The sequence below is a fragment of the Nyctibius grandis genome, chromosome 7 (assembly GCF_013368605.1).
Source record: "Nyctibius grandis isolate bNycGra1 chromosome 7, bNycGra1.pri, whole genome shotgun sequence".
In the NCBI taxonomy this organism is placed as follows: domain Eukaryota; kingdom Metazoa; phylum Chordata; class Aves; order Nyctibiiformes; family Nyctibiidae; genus Nyctibius; species Nyctibius grandis.
In genome coordinates this window covers 1,911,253-1,934,805 of record NC_090664.1, presented here as the reverse complement: position 1 = coordinate 1,934,805, position 23,553 = coordinate 1,911,253, and the positions used below count along the sequence as shown (strand labels likewise).

The 23,553-nt window shown below is 41.2% G+C and overlaps 1 protein-coding gene across 10 annotated transcripts in view; it reads right to left on the bottom strand.

Annotated features, from left to right (window-relative positions):
• ARPP21 (cAMP regulated phosphoprotein 21) overlaps nucleotides 1–23,553 on the bottom strand; it is a 191,655-nt gene that overhangs the window by 44,210 nt on the left and 123,892 nt on the right. For 7 of the 10 annotated variants that reach the window (XM_068405651.1, XM_068405641.1, XM_068405645.1 and 4 more), the window contains 6 exons: nucleotides 19,778–19,815; nucleotides 17,634–17,693; nucleotides 15,827–16,059; nucleotides 8,225–8,455; nucleotides 3,713–3,882; nucleotides 2,016–2,120 (listed from right to left, as the gene is read on the bottom strand). In XM_068405651.1, the coding sequence (XP_068261752.1) occupies nucleotides 2,016–2,120; nucleotides 3,713–3,882; nucleotides 8,225–8,455; nucleotides 15,827–16,059; nucleotides 17,634–17,693; nucleotides 19,778–19,815 (837 nt within the window). The remainder of the gene's footprint in view (nucleotides 1–2,015; nucleotides 2,121–3,712; nucleotides 3,883–8,224; nucleotides 8,456–15,826; nucleotides 16,060–17,633; nucleotides 17,694–19,777; nucleotides 19,816–23,553) is intronic. The other 3 variants (XM_068405647.1, XM_068405650.1, XM_068405648.1) reach the window with 2 other exon arrangements.

Genomic DNA, 23,553 nt, shown 5'->3' with positions numbered 1-23,553 from the left:
TTTTAGACTGTTTAGAAAATCCAAGGTTGTAAACATAGAGAAGGTGGAAAAAAGCTAAGCCTTCAGTTGCTAGTTCAAGGCTTTTTATTCAGTGTTGGAAAGAAACAAGTACTTTATTTGACTGGAGGGGGAAAAAAAAATAAATCTATAGTAGGATGAACGTACCAAATAAAGTCAATGGACCTAAGTCTCATTATGGGCTAGCAATGACACAAGGATTCTAGACAGTATCTGTTCAGTCTTGCACAAAGATCCATCCTAATCGATGCTCTCAAGTTCATTCTGTGAAGGTCGAAGGTTTACATATGTGGTTCTATGAATCTTCACTTGTGCCCATATCATAAGACTTTTAAATACTCAACATTACAACGTACTCTATACAGCAATAAATCCAGCATAAAACTCCATCGTGTGCTAATATGCAGATTATGGTCCCTTTCTTACACCTCCTCATGGATAAGGAATAAGCACTATAAAAATGCTTTTCACTTAGAACATCCATGCTAGTTTTTAAAACGAGTCTCTGATTTTGTTCGCATCCCCGTGGTGTTCATTCTCCAAAACCATCCTGCACAATATATTTATTGGCAGGAAACTTCAAAATAGGAAAAAAAAAAAAAATGTTTCTGGAAAGCACTGCGAGAGACTGCACAGAGACTCACCCTTCCACTCTGACAGCAGATACCATGGGCCAACATTTTAAACACTCCTGGCAGATCTTCGGGTTGTGTAAGAAAGTAATGCTGTTAACCTTACCATCATCCTACATCCATGTTCTGGCACATAAGTTGTCTGTCTGAAGTTGTTTCTTTAAAAAGCTACGATATTTGTTACCTGGATGGCAAATGACTACCAACAGATTCTACAAGAAACTTGTAGAGCCTGTAATGTCTCTGGATTTGCACAACAAAGAGCTTCAAAACCCTATAATTTATATATTGTGTGTATAACGTAATGTACATTGAAGACATTAATTCAGGTGAAGTTTCACTATTAAATTAGCCACTAAAAATATCAGCATTCCTATGACCATTGCTAGAACAACCTGAGATGCCTGCAAGACATGGCAGGGGGTTGGAACCAGATGATCTTTAAGATTCCTTCCAACCCAAACCATTCTATGATCCTATGAATTAGCACTGAGATATGCAACTTCTGTTCAGCATGGAACATTTTTTATTGTCCTTTAAATGGTACCGCTCATCTACCAGGAATTAATAACATTATTTTAGCTGCAATGATCCATTCAGCTTTGTTTCCATGTCTTAACTGTAACTACGTGGCATCTCTACCTTGGGAAAAAAAAAAGCCAAAACAGTCATAAACAAGATTACCAGAGCAAGAGAGAAAAATAACAGAAAAAAATCTTGTAGTGCCTCTTAAAATGTCAGCTTCATCTTACAACAGTGCAATCTTAGCCCTGTAAGCACCAAGCCAGATTCAGACTCCAGAAGAGCACTCTATTTATTTTTATTATACATGTCCATCGGTGCTTTGTCATGATGCATAGCGTGCCACACCTTCTGCAGCTGTTTCACTGCTACTCTGGTATCATCAGGGAGTAAATCCAGGCAGTGGATCTAGTATACTGATAAAATAATATACAATAAAAAATAATGATTTCTCGAGGTCTCTTCTCCAGTCTTTGTGGACATAAAGGGGGGATAACCCAAATCTCAAGTGCCCAAGTTAGCAATTTAAGCTCCCTTGACATAAAGTGGGAAAACACAAGCTCCTATCACAGGCACAAAAAAAAAAAACATTTTTCTGGAGGGTCTACTAACCAGGTAGAGAGCCCTGCTCCTAACACCATCCTTCAGGTTAGATAACCAGAATCAGTGGGAACGCTCTTACAAAATGCTTGTCAGTACCCAAAGTGTTAAGGCAAAGGGGGATTTAAATGGGGCTCTCACATGGGACACCACTCCCCAGAGGCTCTCGGGTATACTCATGCTCACACACCCAACTTCGAGGAAAGGAGGAGGAAAAAAAAAAAAAAAGAAAATCTTTAGTACCACAGAAAACTGCTGCGTTGGAGAGACCGGCAGGAGATGCTGGGGAGGATAAGAGACTGCTGGATATTGGACTGACTGAGAAGATGGCTGCATTGCCTGAACAGGCTGCAAAATAAACACAGGAGAAGACAATAAATACAGCCTACTTAGAGAGACAGATAACAACGTCAACAACAAACTCCGTCACTGAGAACAAAGATCACAAACACAGCCCTGAAAATGCAGGTGACTCATTGCCAGCCCAAATACAAGGGGTCAGGTACTGTGATTTTAGTCTTTATTTCAGCTTTATGCCAAACGGTTCTTTATTACAGATTTTTCTGCCTATTTTCATGTATGTAATGGCTGTTAGATTAAATAAAGCCACAGCTACACCTTCCTGTTACTGATGTGAGGCAAAGCCAAATTATGATTCTACATTTAATTTACAGAGATAAAAAGGAAGAGCAGCACAGTGTAAGCGTATATATGAATTTTGCTGATAATGACTGATTTAACTCTGAGTGTGTCACAGGCAAAGGAATAATGATTTTACAGCTACTTTGGCAGAACACAATAGCTAAAAAAATTGACAAAGAACAGGCTGTGAATTAACAACAGAGGCAGGCCTGTCAGCTTGGAGCAGATGTTTACCTAAGTGAAAGAACACTTTTCTACAACACTATTATCTTGGAAGAGCTTTACTATTCCTTTCGTTTTAATCTCTCATTTAACTTGAGTCTTACACAGGGTTTGGTACTACCTCTGTCTTCTAAAACTGCTAAGACCAAACCAAGAAATGAGAGCCACAAACACATAAGTCCCAGTAAAATCAAAGCAACTTCACTGAATTTAAGCATTGTATTTCGGGGTATCCTAGGATGAAACTGTGCCAAATTATAAAACTGCACAAGAACCACAGTAGATCTTGGCTGCTCTGCGAGTAAGCAGGATGTAGGATTCACGCTTGAGTAGTTTCCTCCGCCTGCTCTGCTCTGGGAGAACAGGCACGCAATCCACAAAATTAAGTTTGAACCAGACCCAAACCCTGCTGCCCATGCTCAGCCACAGCTGGCCGCACGCCACGGCCAGCCCAAGGGCCAGAGAGCCGACATACCGTGGCACTGTGCCCAAACCACGCTGCTCTCCCCCCTCTCCTGCTGTAGCTCCAGAGCTTCTAGCTCAGAGCAGGGTCATGGCCAGAACATGGGGCGCAGGCAGAAGACCCGTGGTCTGGGGCAGGGGTGCTTGGAGAGTGGGCTACCCACAGCTCGGGCCTGATATAACCGGACACGGAAGAGTTTGTAGAGCCCTGCTCTGTCCTTGACTCTTCGACTCAACCCCACTGCTGTCGAGAGGGACAGGGAAACATCCCCCAGCTCTTTGGAGAGAATTACTGACTGCACTAGTCTGAGAACCAATGTTTCAGCTTTCACTTACAGGTGATTTTTGCAAAATAAATTTATGTGGACATACACCAACTCACTTAACAGTCCTTTTCCAAATGAAACCATCCTTTAGATGGCACTGAAAAAGGAATCTTCCCTCTCCATCTGTTTCACCCACATTGAAAATACAGATCACGGGCCTCATTTGTTTCGAAAGAAAACAAGAATATTCTGATATTTTGTCTAGCTGCATCCTTCCCTCCTGTCCTTTAGGTCATCCTTTGTATCCCTGAGAGCTTCTTCTCTTTTTCCAATGGCCACCACACCTACCTGTGTGACAAGGTGACTTGCCATTTGCTGCTGTGGCTGTTGAACCTGCTGAGGCTGCTGGGATGAAGGCTGCTGCTGAGACTGTCCCACCATCTGGCTCCTCATCGTCTGCTGGCCACTGGGAGGATTGTATATTGCCGGCGTCCCATCAGGATTTACAAACGGTTGACCTGAAACAAAACATGTTGCCTTTGCTGAACTGCTTGTCACTCTCAATGCCTCATTACAGCATCAGCCATCTTTTTTTTTTTCTTTTTTTTTTTTTACTTGTTTTGGCAGTATGACTTTGCAAGGAATGGGTGGAAGGTTACCATGGCTATAAGATAATGCAGGTGCTATGGTTACTTGAAGTCATTCAATGATGAATCAATTAATGCTACAATTGAACTCTGAGGCAAACACTGGAGGCAGAGAATATTCATGTACATTTGATTGTCACGCAATAGCAGTCAAACGTACACAACTACTCCTGACACACTGTCGATTGTATGGAAAGGAAAAAAAACAAACCCACCCTTGTTACTAATTTATTTACACATTCTAATAACATAGAGCTGTACTTTTGAGAGCTGTGACCAATGTAATTTGAAGAAGCACTACTGCAAGTTATCAAGGACGAAACACACAAGATGTCTTTGAAAATCTCTTATATATAGGACAAATTCTGTCCAAAGTTCTACTAAGTTGCTGAACTCTTTTTGCTTCAGATATTTTAGTTGGGGGACGTAACCTTGCAAAAGCAATGTTTGTTTAAAAAAACAAACAAACAAACAAAAAAACCTTTACCCAAGTCACTGTCTTACAAACAAAAAGGAAATGGTATTTCTCTGCAGGAAAAAATGTTTTCCAGGACGTCAGTTCTCTTTTCACTTCTGTCATAGATTCATAAATCAAAAGAATTACAGATGCTTCCGTGAAAAGGGATTTTAGCAATGAAGTGATAACATTTGAAGTAGGTAACTAAAGTATGAACATCTGAGACAAGAAGAGAGATCTGGAAGAATTTGGTGACTGACAGCAATAGTGAAATGATGATTATCTGATGCTTCACAAGTGTCTCTACCTGTTCTATCTACTCCTCAGCCTTTCAGTTCCTCCATCTTATTAATCATGGTCAGAAATGTATGAGGAACACCAGATAAAGAAACCTTGCCTTCTGTCTTTAAAGCATGAAGACTTTCTGGATGAAGTTGCCATATTACACGGGGCATGTCTCACACTCCCAGTGACAAAGGTCATGATTAGAGTGAGCAGAAGAGAAGCACGGGGCAGTTCTGTCCACTAGCTGATTTCCAGCTTCTTGCTGTGAACACACTGGGTGACCATGGCATGGACTCTCTAGATTTGGGAGTCTCAGGCTTCAGAAGTGCTTCAGGAGACTGGGGAAGTCAGACTGGGGGAGTGGGATAACAGCTTCCCGAAGCCTGCGCCAGATGATCAAGGGAAGCCGTAAAGAGCATTTCCCGTGGCTTAGCGAAAGATGACAGAACTGAAAGAGAAAAGGTCCAGCAATGCTTTTAAAGATAAAAGAAAAAAAAGACCTTTCAGGAAGAAATGAAATAAGAAATGGAGAGATCAGATGGTAACAGGGAAGACATTTGTAAGTTATGAATTGTGGCCCTGACAAAAGGGCAAAAACTGCGATGTCATTTACAGGAGTAAGAATGCAACGTAAATGCTCTTAAACTGTCAAAGGGGTTAAGTCAGAGAACTTGTCAAGAGGAATCCTTTAAAGGGTAAACCAGACTGTTGAAGCAGGTAAAATGGAGAGTAAAACAGGATAGCCACATAACTGGTCCTTTCCCAAAGCAAGCAAGAAGTTTCTCTGTCTGGGGAAGGAGAAGAAACAAAGGAAACTGCGGATATGGAAAAGAAAGCGTGGACTGCCAACACCTGAGAAGGAGCTGAGAGGTATAATCAGAGCAGGGAGACACTGAAAGCATCTGTAGATGTCATTAGAGGCTTGCACAGTCAGTGACTATGTAGTGGGAAAGAAAACAAAGATCTTTAAAGGACACAGCGTTATGATCAAAAGAGAGAAAAAGACTGGAAATAACCCCTCTGCAAGACGAGAAGAAAGAGCTAAAGAACGGTGATACATAGGGAAAAAAATCTATTCATTACAGGAAACAAAGCTCCTTTCTCCTTTTCTTTAACCTGTCTTCTCTTCATCTATGTTTCTGACAGCATCCATCACTTTGATAGCCGATCACAGCATCTAGCAATCTAAGTCTCCTCCCTACAGAGCTTCTTTTGTAACATTACCTTAATAAGATGCAAAGATTCCGAGCCCAAAGAGTGGCAAATCTGCAGCGTGTATTTTGCTGCATGTTAAAAACACGGTAGATGCTACAGCATAGCCTGACTTCCAGCACAGGTAGCAGCATGAAGCTATACATCTGAGACAAGAATTTCCATCTTTACAAGAATCCGCTCCCTCTATTTTCTTCATTATGTATGTATTTACAAGGGAGCTACAGAAACAAAACATGCTGTTTGAAAGGAACACTAAATTATATGTAAACAAAACCACTTGCTCCCTGAATATTAAACATACACACGGAGCTCTCGATTACGCCTCTGCAGACAATGAGGCACGCTAGGAGGGAAGGCCAGGTACTCTGGTCTAGTGATGGTATTGAAAGGCATTATACTTACGGCACACGTAGACATTATACGTAGACAAAGACTCCCTAGCTACCAGGGAAAAATATGAGCTACCGCTGCAAACTGCCAAATTGACAGAACAGATGTAGGAGATGTTCCTCTTAAACAGCTCTTCTGGCTTGCAGGTGTGGTGGGCTGCTGCGTGGGTCCTTGCCACGGCCAGGAGTGAGCACAACCTCGCAGCTGTTGGTGGGCTCAGCAGCAGTGATTCCTTTCATTTGTTTCTCTCAGTCCTATCACCTGAATCATGGATGGACTTCTGCCCAGGCCTGCTGAGCTCTGTATGGGAGGCGACCACAGAGCACACAAAATGCCGCCTTCTGTAGCACTGGAATTTCTGGGTCAATACAGACAGACCCGTCAACTACCAGAACAACAGAAATAAGTAAATTAATAATGATGGGCTTTGTCTTGTGCCCACCTCCCATTCTGTTCTCTCCCCTGAGGCATTTTAGGAAATGACTAAAATCCCCACTTATGCTGACAGCATTAGGCTCTCATGTCAATAATGTAAAAGCTTGGGAAAAAAGTACACATAAATAGTAAAGGCTTTAGTAACTCGCACAAATGTGTACTTTTCTAAGTCATCTCTCTGGGAAGAACTTATCACATTTGAATCTAAACAAAGAACTCCTCCTCCCTGATTTTATACGTGCTGATATATATTGATCAGCCGCAGATACTACTACCTCTAAATGTCTGTGGAAAGTTGGGTTTAATAGTTTGTCAAGGCTGTGTTTTTCTTAAACGCTGCAACTTTCAGTTTTTCTTGATTGCATTCTGACTACAAAAGTATTTTTAGCAGTGGACTCGCAAATAAGCTTTATGCATTTGCACCAAAATACTGGAACACGGGGGTGTAATATAAATAAAATACTGGTTATAAATAAAAATCCCCAAATAAAAAGCTCCTGAATGCTCTATTAAGGACTTTGGGAAAAATATTTTGGAGTTCAACTCTTAGCTTCCAGTATAATGGAAAATACATTGCACTTTGTTATTTTAAACCCAGCATAACTCAGCTAAGGTTGACAGCACAGCTAGTCACGGTCACTGAAATAGTCCAAATCACTGAAGAAGCATCACAGCCTCAACCTCCCTGAAAACCTTTTTAATGCTGTCAGTACAATACTGTGGGGAGTAATAGCGCAACATTATCTGGACTTCATCTGGACCAAGAAGGTAACAAATTGCCTTGAACTTTCAGCAAGCACTCAGGTTCAAGCTGAGTGGTTTTTGAAGCATCCACAATGCTTGGGTGACTGCAAATGCCACGTCCAAGCGCCGCAGTGCTGCTGACTACCAGGGCCACGACGCAGAACTGAAGAGATTACGACTTTCTCTTATCACAAAACTTCTGATTTAAATACAATTGCTAATCACATAAGAAAATAAACTCTGAAGTCTTAATTCAAATGCAGCTTCTAAGCCTTTTGAAATTCTTCTGCTGTTAAGCACAAGCTCTCAAACTTTGAGCATCGTGGTTCAGCTGCACCGTATCTCAGCACACTTGATATGGAAGAACGTCTGTCCTTACTGAAGCTAATGGGATGTCAGAGGATTCACAGCCAGGGAGTGCCAGGACTCATCCTCTCTGGGACTGCACGAGTGTCTTGTGCATCGCTGCCCACCGGCTATACCACAACAGCCTCAGAAAGCCAATCCAGCTTTGCCTGCAGATTCGGAAAAACAACCTGCCAAATGTCATTTCTGCATATATTCGCTGCTTGCTTCCTCACAAAATGCCTCAAGGAAAGTATCTCTAGAAATGTGAAATTTGCCAGTTCCCCAGATGACACTGGAAACACTGAAGGGCAGTACCAGGCAGGAGAGCATCATACTGACCTGTGTGCGGGTTGAGAAGGATACTGCCAGGCGGTATCCCTGCAGCTTCAAGTGGAAGAATGATATAGCTGGTGTTGCTGGGGGCCACCTGGCCGCTCATCCCGTTCTCAGGGTAGGACACATTGCCTGAAGGGCTGGCCGTCGCCCCGGGTACAAGAGATGCACTTTGGAGAGGCTGATGTATTCGTGACAGGGATCCTGAGGAGCCAGCGCTGCTGGAAGACTCTGAGCCTAAGGGAGAGACACAACCGCAGCGGGAGCGTTACAAGGGACCCCAGTCCCCATCAGACACGGCACGCACGCGAGGACAGCCTTCACAGACTGCAAAAGCAAGCACTAGTCCATGCTCAGCTAGTAGGAGTGGGGTCTTCACTCCCTACTGAGCTCAGTATCCAGTGGTGCTTCTACAATTCAAAAGACCACTTTCCTCCTGCAACATCTGCTTCCCCCCAGCCAGCAAATAGCTTTGTCAAACAGAACACAAAACGCTCAGCATGTATTTATAATGCCAAAGTATTGGTTCACAAGGTATAAAAACTAAACACAGGGTTTGTAAATGAAAAAGAAGAAAAAAAAAACCACCAAAAAACACCAAACATTTTCTGTAAGAAAAAAAACTAAACCAGCAACTGAGCTGTCAGTCAAGTAACAAGGTACCTGTGCCATACACATATTAACTTAGAGCTACCTAGGACGCTACCTAAGACATCTGCCACTTTGATTTTTCAGCACCTAGCTTATTAAAAATGAATCAATCAAGATAAATCAAGTGTGCTAAAACACGTTTGTGCCTGGAAGGATGTCGAGATGCATTATTTTAAAAACCAAATATAATTTCCAAACTTCAGACATTTTACTTGATTAGATTTCAATTTGCTTCACGTAAAAACGACAAGAATCTCTGAGAGTGTAAGGCTCAGACGAACAGCTTCCTTAAAAAGCAGGATGTTAAGGCAAATATAAGGGAGGTGTGAAAGCAAATGTCCGTATGGATGCTTCCTTCCAAAAAGAAAGTATATTTTAATCGCAACTTCTTTTACTTCTGTGCACTGTCTGTGCATCTTACGTTAATTACTAACCTCCTTAGTGGCCTCCTGCAGGTGTAGACTAAAAGAAAAGACAGAACTCGAGACTTGGGTTTCAGCAAACTTCTTTCTTAGAGGGCAAATTAATACCTTCATATCTGAGATACTACAGGAGGACCCTGCATTAGACTGCTTAGAGCCTTGGATTCATTTTCAGTCAAATCCATATTGGAATTCATTTATTTCCTCATAATTAAAGCAAAACAGGTTTCCTTTGAAGAAAATCATAGCAGCATCCTGTTACTTAACAAATAGAAGGGTCTTTCCACATATTACTGTGGTTTGCTGTGTAAAACACATTTTTATCCATCTTCTTCAAACTTCTTATCCGTACGGCTGCTACTACAGAGACAGTCCTCTTTATGAACTGCGCACTATTTGCCATCAGCAGGACCCTAACTCTGCTTCTCCAGCATCTAATCAAGAAAGTAATAGAGATTTCAGAAGAAATTTTTAATTTCTATAGACATACTTAAGTTGTATTAGTTGCTGTATTTTTCCCCTCCTTGTAGACTGAGGTTGGGAATTCAGAAAGATTATTCCTGCAGGGGTGGTTTTATTTATTGGATTATTTCAGATTTCACTGTTTCTACAAATTGCAGGGATATTCCTGGAGGTCACCCTTATCAAGCTGCAAGCAGTACTTGGCATCTTCCTCCTAAATGTAAATGCAAGCGCATGAGTTTCATTTTCTTTCTACAGCAGTTACCAGGTCCCTTCCTGCCTTTCTCTGGTCCTTCTGCATGCACATCATGTTGCTTTTTTGAGTTCTTACTTTACTTTCTCCTCTTTTCCATCACCTACTGAATTCAATGGGTTAGAAAACTATTTGGAGATGCAGGAGCAATGATTAGATTTCATAAGCCTCCCAGTATTACTTTGGAGATGCAGGAGCAATGATTAGATTTCATAAGCCTCCCAGTATTACTTTGAAGCCTGTAAGTAGCACCAAGCCTGAGTTCAGACCTCTCTCTCTCTCCCCATTTTGTGCTATTCTGAAGAAACGCCGTTAGTGTAAAAGAAGATTGCAGCTCTGACATTCAATTGTTTTTTTTTTCTTTTCCCCCTTTCAGCTGTTTTTATGGCAGAATCACGGACTGATCTTTACCAGCTTCTGAATGTTAAAAGCCAAAGGACCGCAATAAATTCAGATGTACCCATCAAACGGTAGGCAGAAGCAGTGGAACGACCTCTGGAGCTGTCACCACACATTGGCCAAGACGACAGCTTTGAAACGTCTGCCTTAGAAGATCAGAGATCTGCTCTCCTATGTCAGAAGATCAGTTTGGTGATTTTGGAAGAACACAAATACGACACAAAACCATTTCAGAATTTTCTGAATATTTAAAAAAAAAAAAACCCAGAAATTATTACTTAACCAATTTTGCCCCCATTTATCCTGTATAAGAATGATATATTTTAATTTTTTTACATCACTACAACTTATTTCCTACCATTTTAAGTCTAGACATATTAAGCCAAGTAAATTCCAACACTAATGTTTGGAAATTAACACCAATTAATCTTGTCTTTGTAGCTTCGATTAGCTGTTTTCACGGTGGCTAAATTTGGAATAAGAAATCACCACATAATGAATTCAGTACTGCAGCATATGAAAAAAAGGAACTATCTGACTTTATTCTGATTCACATTAAAAGATGTCTTGCTAAAGACTTTCGAAAGGAACTTTGACTAAATGAGATTTTTGCCCCCATTACACAATCCAGCCTCTTTTTTTTTCAGTATGTAATGATGGCTACTTCCTCTAGATTCTTCTGTAATTTTCTTGCTGCTTCACAGTTGACATAATAATAACCTTCATATTCTCATCATTTTCCATTAATATATTTTTAAAGTATTCTGAGAGATACAGCAGTTCAAAGAGTGGTAAAAGAAAAGAAGACAGAAAATCACCACAAAGCCTTAATAGCTTAGTGGGTTTGCAGAGGGAGAGCATGGAGGTCCCATTAGTTTTCCAATATCCTGAGTGATAGTAAGTGATGCAACACGTCTTGCTCTATTTTCTTTGGGTCAGCGTTCAGTATCTGATGACTTTGAACATCTCTATTCATTCCACTTTCCAAGTCTGAGGTAAATTCTTTCTTTCTTATTGACTGGACTCTCAAGATCTCCTCACTACTTGCTCCAGACAGTCAATTTTTTAGGAGCAGTACAGTGCTGATCACCTCTGGAAGTATTTTTGTCTTGGATAAAGTTTCTTGGCTTAGGGATATTTATCTGCTACTTTCATAAGTCACTCGCATTTCTGTATGTTACAATGTATTTCCTTTTTTTTTTATAATAATGGTACATGCTCATGTGAACACAACAATTCCTCTGCAAGCTGCACTTTTAAAAATAAGACTTATGTTTCAGCCCAGTTGGCTGGCAGAAAGAGTATGACTGGAAGCAGTTGGCTCATGATTTATTGCCCCCATGCATCAACATTCCTACAGTTTCTCTTGGACTCACAAGGTCCATCAGGCTAATGCCCAATTAAAGGAAATCATAAACAAGCAGAAATACAGTTCCGAAACTAAGTGACAAAATTATAATTTACAGGATACTTTACATTAAAAAAAATAAAAAAAGGTTAACATATTGAAATGCCTGCACTATAATCGTCTTTTCCCAAGAGGGGTAGCAATGAACATCTAACAGGAGAGATCAGATTGTGGCTCCGATGACTTGGAGCCCCGCCAAGGAAGTTAAGGATCCCTACAGATCTGTGTCAACACAGCTGATACCCCAACGCAGCCAGTTCTTCGTAAATGGAAGGGAAAGAAACACACTCCAACAGATGTGCGTTCCACTGAATGGAAAATGCATTAAGAGAAGCTAAAGATGCAATAGATGCACCTCTGAAGTCTTCCAACAATTATTTAAACAGATATGTAGATACACAGAGGACATTTCTTTGAAACACGTCTTGTCTTCCCTCCTAACAATGTATAGAAAACCTGTTGTAATGTGTCGGTGAAAATAACGTGGTAGTTGATAACCTAGATTCTCTCTTCATGGGTGTATTAGAGACTGAACAGGTACATCTGTGATGCCTACAGGGACATCTATTTCACTTACCACTCTCCATGCTTAGTCAATCCTGGAAAGTCCACTATATTGCTGGAAATCTAAACTAACCAAGGTTTTGTATGATGTCCTAAGTAGGACTACAATTTGTACAGTTCCTACAACTAGGAATACAATTGGATTGCAATTTGTTCAATTATTAACTCCCCATTCAATATTGAATTATAACGTAATACATCTCTAGATATCTACTAAGCTTCAGAATACCAGAGCAGAAAATTTTATGTGCAATATACAATCTGTGCTTTTCAGTGGAACAGGGCTTCCTAAACAACCAACAGGTGCATGAAAACAACCATCAGAACCAGCAAGATAACCATGTATCACAAAACAACCCCTTTTGTGAAGTTTGCAAGAATGAGGTAACATAATTCCTTTGCTAAGCTCTAATTCCTGTGCAGCTAAATGCAATTAAAGTCTAAGACTAATTGACAATACTGGACCCTACTGCAGAGAACAGCACGTTCTATGACCTGTCTTTGCCTAAGGGAAGGCTAACATCTTTCTGTGCTTCAGTTTCTGTTTGTCTGCTATGTACCATTAATTACTGATTTATCAGAAGTTAAGGTTAAGGGCAGAACGTTTAATTTTGGCAACAATATTAAAAATGATCCAGAAAGGCTACAGCGCTAATATTGCATCACTATATATACTCTCAAACACAGCTGTGAGCCATCAGTGAAAATCCTTCAAGTCTTAGTATTTCCACGTTCAACAAACATGTTGGACAATGCTTCTGGATCAATGTCATATACGTAGAATATTTTTCACATTTAAAATGGTCACAAACATTTTCCATCGTTTAGCCAATGAAGAACACTTTGGCCTACTGCTGACTTCATGCTGGTGTTCGTAGCTACACCTCTGCAATCCCACTTCAATCACTGTATTGTGACTGAATAAACAAACAAAATCTCCCAAAATAAAAACAGGATCAAGCTTTAAATGTGTACTGAGCTATGGAATGCCCAGCCCTGCCTATGACTGGAGTACAGAATGAAGATCTAACCCAAAAACATGCACAATGAAGTGTTGCTTGGTACCTAATGTACCTTAGACAGCACATGCAAATAGCACGTGGGGGCTCTGACAGCTGTATGAATGCACTCAGCATTTTTTGGTGAAGGGAGAACACTTCATCAAGGCATATTTCCCTATTATTTTTTGAACAGTCATTCTTTTCTCCTTTAATGCCATTCAATAAATAGCGATTCAGATATTATTTCCTCTGACTTTCCTCAGGCTGACTGACAGCTTGACTTTGTGTCCTGGCTTTGAAGGTGTACGTTGGTTTTGAGATCCAGCCTTGCTCTTTTTCCTCACCTCTTCCTTTTATATTTTCTTTTTTTACCCTTTCTGTGCATCAACTAGCTTTCAAATTGCTTAAAAAAGGTCACAGTACTTACAATATGTAATTGCTCTGCAAAGAACATGGAATTTTAGTATCTCTGATGTTTTAAAAATGTATTAGAAGAGCTTCCATTTGAAAGCAACTTTGGGTTTGGTGCACACGGAGTGCAGATGCATTTACAAGTATTGGCATGCTTCAGAGATCCTGCCTTTAATACATTTTCTAAGTGCACCCTTTAACATGCTTGATTTTAACACTAACACTTGCAATTAGATGTCTCAACCCTCCAAACTGGATTTCCCTGACACCATTTTAAGTGCTCTGCACCTCTGCAATACAATGCTGCAGAGAAACACTTTTACCTGCACTCTGCTGAAGGTGAATGATATGAAAAAAGTACACCAGGAACCTGTGCCTCCTCCCTAATTCATGCATATCAAATTGAATTCTGATGCAATGGAAAAGTTTGCTGGAGGCATAGAAATCTGGAGGTAAAAACATGCTCTACCACATACTTCAGGCCCCACTGTACAGCCTATTCAGCCTTTATACAAATAAAAAAATACAGGAGAGCACAGTTGCAAAACTACTATACACTGGTTTTGCTATGTTGCATATGCTCATGCCAGGAACAAGCCAGAGGTAAACAACTATACTGTACTAATTTTCAAAGTGAAATTAATGTCTTAATTCCACAGGATTTCACATACATAAGGATGTAGTAAAACCAAAGGAGAATCTTGTCTTAGGAAGGGATCCTCATGGGTCCCAACTTGAGATATTCTATGATTCCATGAATCTTAAGATTAACAAACCCAATATTTGTCTAGGGTCTCAAAAGAAACATAACATAGAAGCATTAAGAAGAAGAGGCAGGATATTCCAAATGCTCCCAGCAGATTTATGACCAGCAGGGTTTGAAAGAGCAGCTTTCCAACCAGCGAGGTTCCTTTACAGCTGTAAAATACAACAAGATTTTAAACTACGTTCAAGATCCAGAGGTCCAGAATGTAGTTACCAAGTCAAAGGTCTTCTCGATTTATTCTGAAAACTCCATTCCCCACAATCCTGAATCATGGGCAAAGGCTACCATACAATTTTGGGAATAAAAGTGAAATCTGACCATCCCAGGTTTGATACGCTGGGTTTAAATTAAGTACCGTCCATAAAGCACTCTCAAGCTGAAAAAGCACTAAGTGCTAAGTATTGATTACCACTTGTCCTGGACTATATTTATCAAATGAACCAAACTGATGGAATCACCTGATGGGCTCATTATTTATTATGCACTTTTACACAAAAATATAATAGAGTAGCTTAATGGCATGGCTTGAAATTACTTAGATCCAGACCCTGTGACTCACTCATATGTTAATGTACCAGTGAAGTTAATGCAAATAAATGCAGAATTCCCACCAGGTTCGCAGTCCCCTTAAATCATGCTTTCATTTAATGGGAACTAAACAAGAAAATGGAGAGATTGCGGGACCTCCGTGAATCCGGCGCTTCTGGCTGCTTCCACCACAGCACGCTGCCTCATCTGCCAGCAGCAAGGGAAAGGCTGTGCTCCAAGATACAGATGGTTTGCATTTTAACAACAACAAAATGTTCTTGGACTTCTCATCGGATACATGACATTTAATTCTTCACGATTCAAAAAGCGTAAGATTAATAAAAAGGTAAAATCTGTGCTTTGTCTGAAAGGATTACCATCTTTTCAGGCTACAATTGCAGAGAGTGTTTCAAATAGGATGCGCCCATACTTATTCCACAAAAAAGCCCACCTTACCTACAATTTGCAAACCTCAGGCACCTGGTTTTCTTCTTGATTCCTAAGACCTCAACACCAGGTACCCAGATACTAGTATACAGAGATGGACAGACACATCTGCTATGCACAGGGAATACAACTGTTCCTGTAGTTCACCACATGGTCCAACCACAGGGGTTGGACTAGATGATCTCTGAAGGTCCCTTCCAACCCAAACCATTCTGTGATATACCACACTCAGACAAGTACCAGTATCGCCCTTTATCCCCACCCAAGAAGTCCTGTGAACCCAATACAGTACTAGCTACCTGTTTTAGACAGTTTGCCGGTACTTCTGTTACTTGATGAGCTATCTCCTCTTGTCAGGACGGTTATCCCACCAAAACTGGCTGTCTTTGTTATGGCTGGCTTCAAATTGCGATTTGAGCTGTCTGAGTCTGTGCTGCTCCATGGTCTCTGGTGGTCTGTCCACTTCAATTCGTTCTCCGTACTGCTCTGCCGACTGCCAGATGCCTTCCCCGTGCTGTCTCTGTTACCCCTACGGACACCAGGAAACAAAGATTTATACACCAACAAAAACACGTCAGGGCAGAATCTATCCTTGATTACCCTGCAGCAAGCCTAAAAAATAAAAAGGAAATACTCTGCATTTACAAAAGCATGCCTGAAAGAGGGGATTTGACCCCAATACTCATCTGCCTCCAGCAAGTAAATATTGTTATACCCTTCTACATGCACAGTACTCGCCACTGCTCCCCTTTTGCACATATCCCAAGAGCACTTCACCAGACAGGACTGATGTAGCAATATTACGCAGCATGGACGTAGTATTTCGGTTGCCTGTTGACTGGTCTCTTCCCCCAGCAAACCCCTCGCTACCTCTCCCTTTGCTGTCCATCACCTGTAAAGTTTTTCTCACTAACTTCCCCTTCTACTTTTGTCTTCACATCCCTCCTGTTTATTTCTATTGCACCTTGTCCCCACTCATCATCTGCTCTGCAAAATCACCCAAAGCCTCCCCCTAAACACGCGTCCTCCCAGCATGACCCCAAACTCTTCAATGCTAATACTCCATTTAAGAAACACCCCAGTTAGGGTTTTTTTTCCCCTCTCCATACATTAATTGTAAACACCTCTGGGTAGAGATTCTCTGTCCTTGAACATTTGCAGATTACCCAGTGTATTGCGAGCGACAACACAGTTAACTGTGACTAGAAACCAGAGAAGAATTTGGCTTATTTATGGTGAACAGCTTAGAATGTGCTGCTAAACTGACAAGACCAGCATGCCTACCACAGCTTGGTGCACCGTGACCATTATCCCAACTGATGCCAACAACATTGGCTTTTGGAAGGCTTTTAGAAGACATTTGCCACCCCTCTGTCTTATTTTACCGTATAATACCTTGCAGGCTCAAAGCTCTTTCTACAAATGAAAAGGATGGGACTGTATCTTTTTTTTTTTGGTCCCCTTTCTCCTTGTGAACACGGCTCCTGCTTTTTATTTGGAGAACCTGCTGAGCTGTGTCACTCGGGATGTGAAGGAGCAGCGTGCCAAAGATGGGATCAGGCTGGTGTGTTCCTTGCCTGTGATCAGAGTCTCACACAGATGTGATCAGCAGTATTAACATGTTGATCTTTGCTAGACCCAGACACTGGGAAAGCACGAAGAGAAACAGCACAGAAGCAACAAAGTGAAAAAAGGAAAAAGATTTTAAAATAAATTGTCCTTAAGATTTAATTGGAAAGATTGACTTCCAAAGCAGTTTGCCATGCTCAGCTCTGGTCGATCTGAACTGAGCCTGGGGGTGTGGGAAGAGCGCCTTCCTAAGCCTCTCAGAGGACTGCTGTCGCCACCAGGTTAGGTCTTCCACTGAGCCAGTGTGTCCTACTGGTTCCCTGTGCCCTGGGGTGCGATCTGGGATACATCTGAATGTTGTTTGGGCAGAAGGAATCAGTGTTTGGAAGACAAAGGTCACAGAGAAAAAGTTTCAAAACAGTGCTGCAGAAAAATTACATACCCACACCCGTCAAGGTCTCCCTCAGCAAGGACATGGATAGAATCACGAGTTATAGTTACTGGGAAATGAATATTAAATAAAGTCATACAAACCTAAACAGCTGTCTCTTCTTATGGGTATCATTGCATATACTACTGTCTTCCAACAGCCTACTGAAAAATGAAAAGAAAGATTATGGTAACAGACATGGTAATTCATATTTATCTTATCTGTAAAGCTATATTTAATTTCTAGCAACAACTTCCAACTTGAGCTAGATTCCTAGTTTTTAAAAAAAAAAAAGCTAAAATTGTGTCTGTCCCTCCCCCAGCTCTGCACAGTCAACTGAACATAAGAAATGTCAGCCAGGGAGGCTGAAGGCCATTCAACATTTCCTGTTACCAAGCAAGGTAATTCTCAGAAGCCAAGGAACCATACATCTACACCCAAAAGAAAATTCATAAAAATATCACCTAATAAAAACATAAAAAAATGCAAGCCAGTAAAATACTGCATACATAATTTTAAGCACTTGCTAAGTTGCTTGGAAATCTCTGCGGCTCAGAGAAATGCTCAGGTTCTCTGATGGAAAAGAAAGGCAAAGCATTTAACCACATACCTAACCTCCAACACAGCAAAGCAACACCGTTGCTCATGTGTGCAGAGCTAAGTAGAAGTTTAAGCGCTTCACCTGATCGGAGGCTGGAAAGCATGCAGCAAGGAAAAGCAGTGCTCTGAGGAACACGGTTGTATCCCTCCTGACAACAGCAGCGCAGGCAGTGACAGAGCCCAGTTTCCAACCTGGCCTTTGACTAGTCTCCACTTGGCTATGCAGACTCACGCTGGGAAAGCTGGTCAGCCAGCTCACGGGTTTGAGCAAAGCGAACCAAGTGCTAACACCAGAACTGGCCACGTTCTTCTGCATGCGGGTGTGGGACTGAGTGCATCAACCAGCAGAGGCCTGGCGATGAAGTTCATGGTTTATCCCATAAAGGTCCTCAGCAACGCAGTGTCTGAGCACTTTCCATACTGACTTGGGAACACGAACAACTACGTCACCTTTATTGTCCCATTCTCTCCAGAGAGGGAAAAGTAGCTTTATGGGACCATCTTCTTTTTGCTTTTTGGGTTCCTCTGTTGCATTTTTTATTTATTCTGATAAAACATATCTCTACAGTCATGACACAGAAGCAGCAGCTGAAGAAGTATTCTTGGCTCTCAGAACACAAGGTAGTTAGGTCAAAGTGGCTAGTACCTCCTGAGGGACTTCCCTCATTCCACTTTCAGGACTGTCCATCGGAAAAGCTGGTTTGTACCATTACTGTGGAGTCATTTTCTGTGGGAACAGCCTTACCCATAAATGCATCTGACAGATGTAGAGATGGACAGAGATAGGAATACTGTGAAAGATAACCTCCCCTTCTTCAAGGGGATGATAAACACTTAAAACCTGCACAGGACAGACTTGGGCTAGCACTGCTCAAACGCTCACCAGTGAAACTCTCAGCATTTTGGTTCAAATTCTTATCTGCCATAAAGGTGCACAGCTTCTAAGATCTTCAACACAGCTAAGCTATTTATGGCTGCTATGGAGCTAACACTTTGTATTTTGTAGATCTTAGTTTAGCACAGTCTCTGCTTCCCTTTGCTTTAAATGGATTTATTATGATAAAACGAACACCCGTAAGAACTATCCCACAGTAACACGAGGTAGGAGTTGGCTCAGGTATCACCATTTCATTACTACAATGCAGCAGTGAAGCAGGTCTGGTCCAGGGGGACTTGGGAGCCTTCATGAGCAACAAGTGAAGTCAGTGCTGCCGCACAGCCCCACAGGAGAGCAGCTTAAACAACAGAAACACAAGCGTGGTGCTTCACAAATACCATCCTCCAGCCACTGCCAGAGTGCTTTTTAAAGATCAATAAGTTAAATTCTAAAGGCACTCCATGGACAGGTTGGGCATTGGAAATGAAACATTAAGTGGGTTCCACCCCGCTCCCCATACCCCAGTCTGCTTTTTAAGCTGAAATGCAAAGTCTTGGCAAAGCAGCAGCAACACCTTATCTGCTCAGATACAATACTGCAAGGCAATCTCTTTTCCCCCCCTCTTAAAGTAGAAAAACACTGCAGATAACATGGATTACAAATTTGCTCAACAGCCTTTGCATTAGGATAAACAACTGTAGATAGACAAAATAATATGAGAGAGAAACAGCTAAATTCAACACACACACACAAAAAAAGCTATTTTTTTACCTGTTTTCCACAAAAAGGTTTTCCTGGGAGCAAACTGACTGAAAAATAAAAAAGGCATTGTATCAGACGTTCTAGATATGCTCTGCTGTTCCAATTCCTTCCTTGATTTTAGAATTATCTCCCCTGTTCAGGCTTACGGGGATTTCAATTCATGCATCATTTGCATTTGCAGAAGACAAGAGGGAAAAAAGGTCAAGAATAAGGTCAGGCCAGTAAAATAAATTCCATGCATTACAACACATTGCCAATGAGGGGTCTCAGTTTGGAAACAAACTGAAACTTCTCAGTCCTGAGATCAGAAGAAGGCGGTATGTGCGAAATACTGGCAATTCGAGGGGGAAAAACGTTTTTCCTACATCATATAAGGTTCCACTGGTCTGCCCTACCACCTCAAAATAAGATTGCAGAATAGCACAGAGCTGCAGGTAGGAAGGACAAACAGGAGGAAAGCATGCAGAACTGACAAAGCTCTTCAAAGGGAGAGAAGATACTGCAGTACTTGGAAATACTACATGATTTCACATTTTATGGTTGGAAGCAGTCATACCTACACTGAAATATTAAATGATGATAATCATCTTAATAATAATACTAACAACAATAACAGCCTATTGCAAAAAGGTTCTCTGCTGGAGGACTTAGATCCCGAGAAAGGTGAAGGGCTCGGAAGAAATAAATCCTGTCGGCAAGTGTATAACTCTTTTAGTGTTACTTAATTTTTTATGCAGAGAAATGAAGCTGTGCTCAATTTCCCATGAATAATTCTCCCGCTTTGATTTTTTCATTTCCCTCCTATTTCATGTTCACTACACAAAGTGCCTCATAGCTGTCACTGGGTTATAAGTCCATGAGGTACAGAAGAAAGGACAGCCAGTACTTGCACTGAATTTAAACAAAAGGCAGGCACCAGAGATCATGCCCATCACTTCTGTAACAACGAGGCTCACCTCAAAGAATAACGCGATGCCATCATCAGCTGCGTCAGATTTTGATGGTATGGGATATGCACAGATTTGGGACGTTTCTGTTTGAAAAGGGTGAGCTAATGATCAACTCAAAGAGCGTTGGCCAACACCAGAAGCAACACCCTGCTCATTCCCAGTGCTCCAGCAGATGCGTGGGCCAAGTTTTCCCTTGACACCGCCGCCAGTACCACCCCATCAGTTTAGACAAGGAAGGAATTCAGCCCTGAGAAGGCACGCGGCTTCTTGTTAAAGCTGTAATTCGCCCACCCAGCATCCACATCAGGGAACATCTGACAGCTCTGTGGGCTTCCCAGGCGAACTCCCACCCTGCGCTCCAACTAAACACCCAAAGCTCTGGGCTGCACCGGTGGCAAGTGCATCTCTTCTTAGCGCAAAGCCTCGGGGCATCAGGAACAAGTTCTCACCAAATTCCCACCAGCCACAGCAGACTTAGGGTTTCACCTCAGGCCAAGAGGAGACACAAACTGTTCCACCTAAAACCACTGGGATCCTTTGTACAACTACGACACTGCCTCTTTTCTCACTTTATGTACCTTACTCACAAGGTTTCATTAACACACGAGGCTGTGCAGACTCCAGCGTACTCTACCTACCTACGAGCGTAGTGAAACCACCCCGTGGGCTTGTACAACCTCAACTGTGGGGCTGTCTCCACTGTGAAGTTCATGATAGGCATTTGTGCATTGACTTCACTGCAGTCACATTTCCAAAGCAGCATTATAGCTACTCTTCCAGAACAAGCAAGTAAAAACCTTTGCCAAAACCAGAGTATTGGTCTGTGTCCCCACAAAGTTACAAAAGCAAAAGGGCATGTACCTGTCTGGAATTTAAAAAAAAATAATAATTCTTTTGTTTTTTCAAGTTTTTAAGAGGATTGAGGCGTAAAGCAGAATAAGTGCCTGGAATTTATATTTTATCAAGCAAGTGGAGAGGTCTGGTCCCTTTTCAGTGTCTTGGTGGGAACCAATATCAACAGCATTATAGACTTAAAGACAGAGTTTGTAATAACTCCATTTGTCTTCCTGGCTGACGATACTGGCACAGGGCCACACAATCCCTGGAAACTATTTTTCAGTGCAGGTGTGAGGCTGAGAGGCAGAGAAGACAGGCACTTTTCTATTATATTATTCTTACTGTTAAAAATCAGATGGCTAAGCAGCTCTTGGATAGCAATTTAGCTACTACAAGGTCAGAACTCACTTTCCTGATCTCTAGCATCAATAATGCTCAAGTTAAAGCACCAGGAAAGTTTAAGTACACAGCAGAGCTGTTCTCAAAAACATTCTTAAAACATTTGGCTCTTGCATACTCGTTGAGGACACTGACAACAAATCTACAAAAGGAAAAAAGTTATGCAAGATTACCTACAAATTCACCTCCTCGGAGACCTTCGCATGCAAGACTTCCATTAGGGTGCCCTGTGTGACTAACTGCCATTTATGAAACGAGTATTTCACTCTTCCAACTTCCCAGAACCTTTTAAAGTCTCAACTGGAAAGCGTGCATCAGCTCTGTCTGCACTAGCTATACTGCTAGGGTTGTTGCTCTTGTTTTTAATTACGTTAGCCAACACAGACAACTATTAACATGCAGCAATATCCTGCAGTGGATACCATCAGGTAAGCATTTTCACCTCAGTTAATAAGATGGGATAGATCTCAGGGTTCCAACTAATGCTCAGTGCTTGATCTGCAGCCACAAACAAAGGCTCTGCACAGCAGTTACGGGTGTTTTAGTATCTGCAGGTTTATGGTAGCCAATACGAGGCATGTCCATTTTGTTTTTATTAATTTTAAACCCTCTTCTTCCTAATCTTTTCCTACTGGAAGGCTAGGACAGGCTGAAGCCACCTTTTCAAATATTTCTTTCTTGGCAATCAGAGTGTGATAAAGATCTTCAGTGTTTTCTTAAGTAGAGGAATCATGATTTATTTTATCTAAAGGATCTGGCTCTTCAGAATACACTCCTTAGTCAAAAATAGCAATTACAATTAACAACCAAAAAATAAAAAGCATGGTGCATTTCCTTTAATAAGTTCCATGTGTACCATGGGCAGTTCTAGCATTTGTGTAAGTAATAAAACATCTACATTTTTCAGTGAATACACAATGATTACTAGAAAATACATTTATGAACAATGGATGGTCCTTACGTGATTCTGGCTCATGAGGTTATACATTGCATTAACCTCAAAGAATGAAATTTCCCCTACGTAATTTGCTTGTTAGTCTTTAGAATCAATTTTCTGCATAACTGAGGATTCTCAGTTAAATCTACAGTTTGAATTAACACGCAGGGAAAGAACGACATATTTCTTTTTATTCTTTTAGACTGTTCTTTGTCTTTCTTGGACATTTACTTTTCAACCTGCTCAGAGCAACTAAAGCAGTTCAGACAAGAAACAAATTCTTTGCAAGACCCAGATACTCCAGGTCCTCTGATCCAGTGCACTTAGTTGTAAAATTCACAAATTGTTGCAAAACTAAGTTTCCAATAAAAAACATATTTTAAAAAGGAATGTTGTAGACCCTGCAATTAAAGAATAACCTTGAAAATAGCTTTAAGCATAACAGAGCTCACGCAGCACTGTTTTATGGTTAGCAGCCTGACAAGTTTGAGGTGCACTTTGTAGTTCTTATTTCAGTGAGCTGGAACAATCACATTTAATAACTATTTATTTCTTCACCAATCCTTTTATTAAGATACCACATTAATGTGCTTCTCAATCCCTGCCACTTGCTATGACTCTACACATGACAGGAGTCATTAAAACCTCCAGCTCCCCTTGTG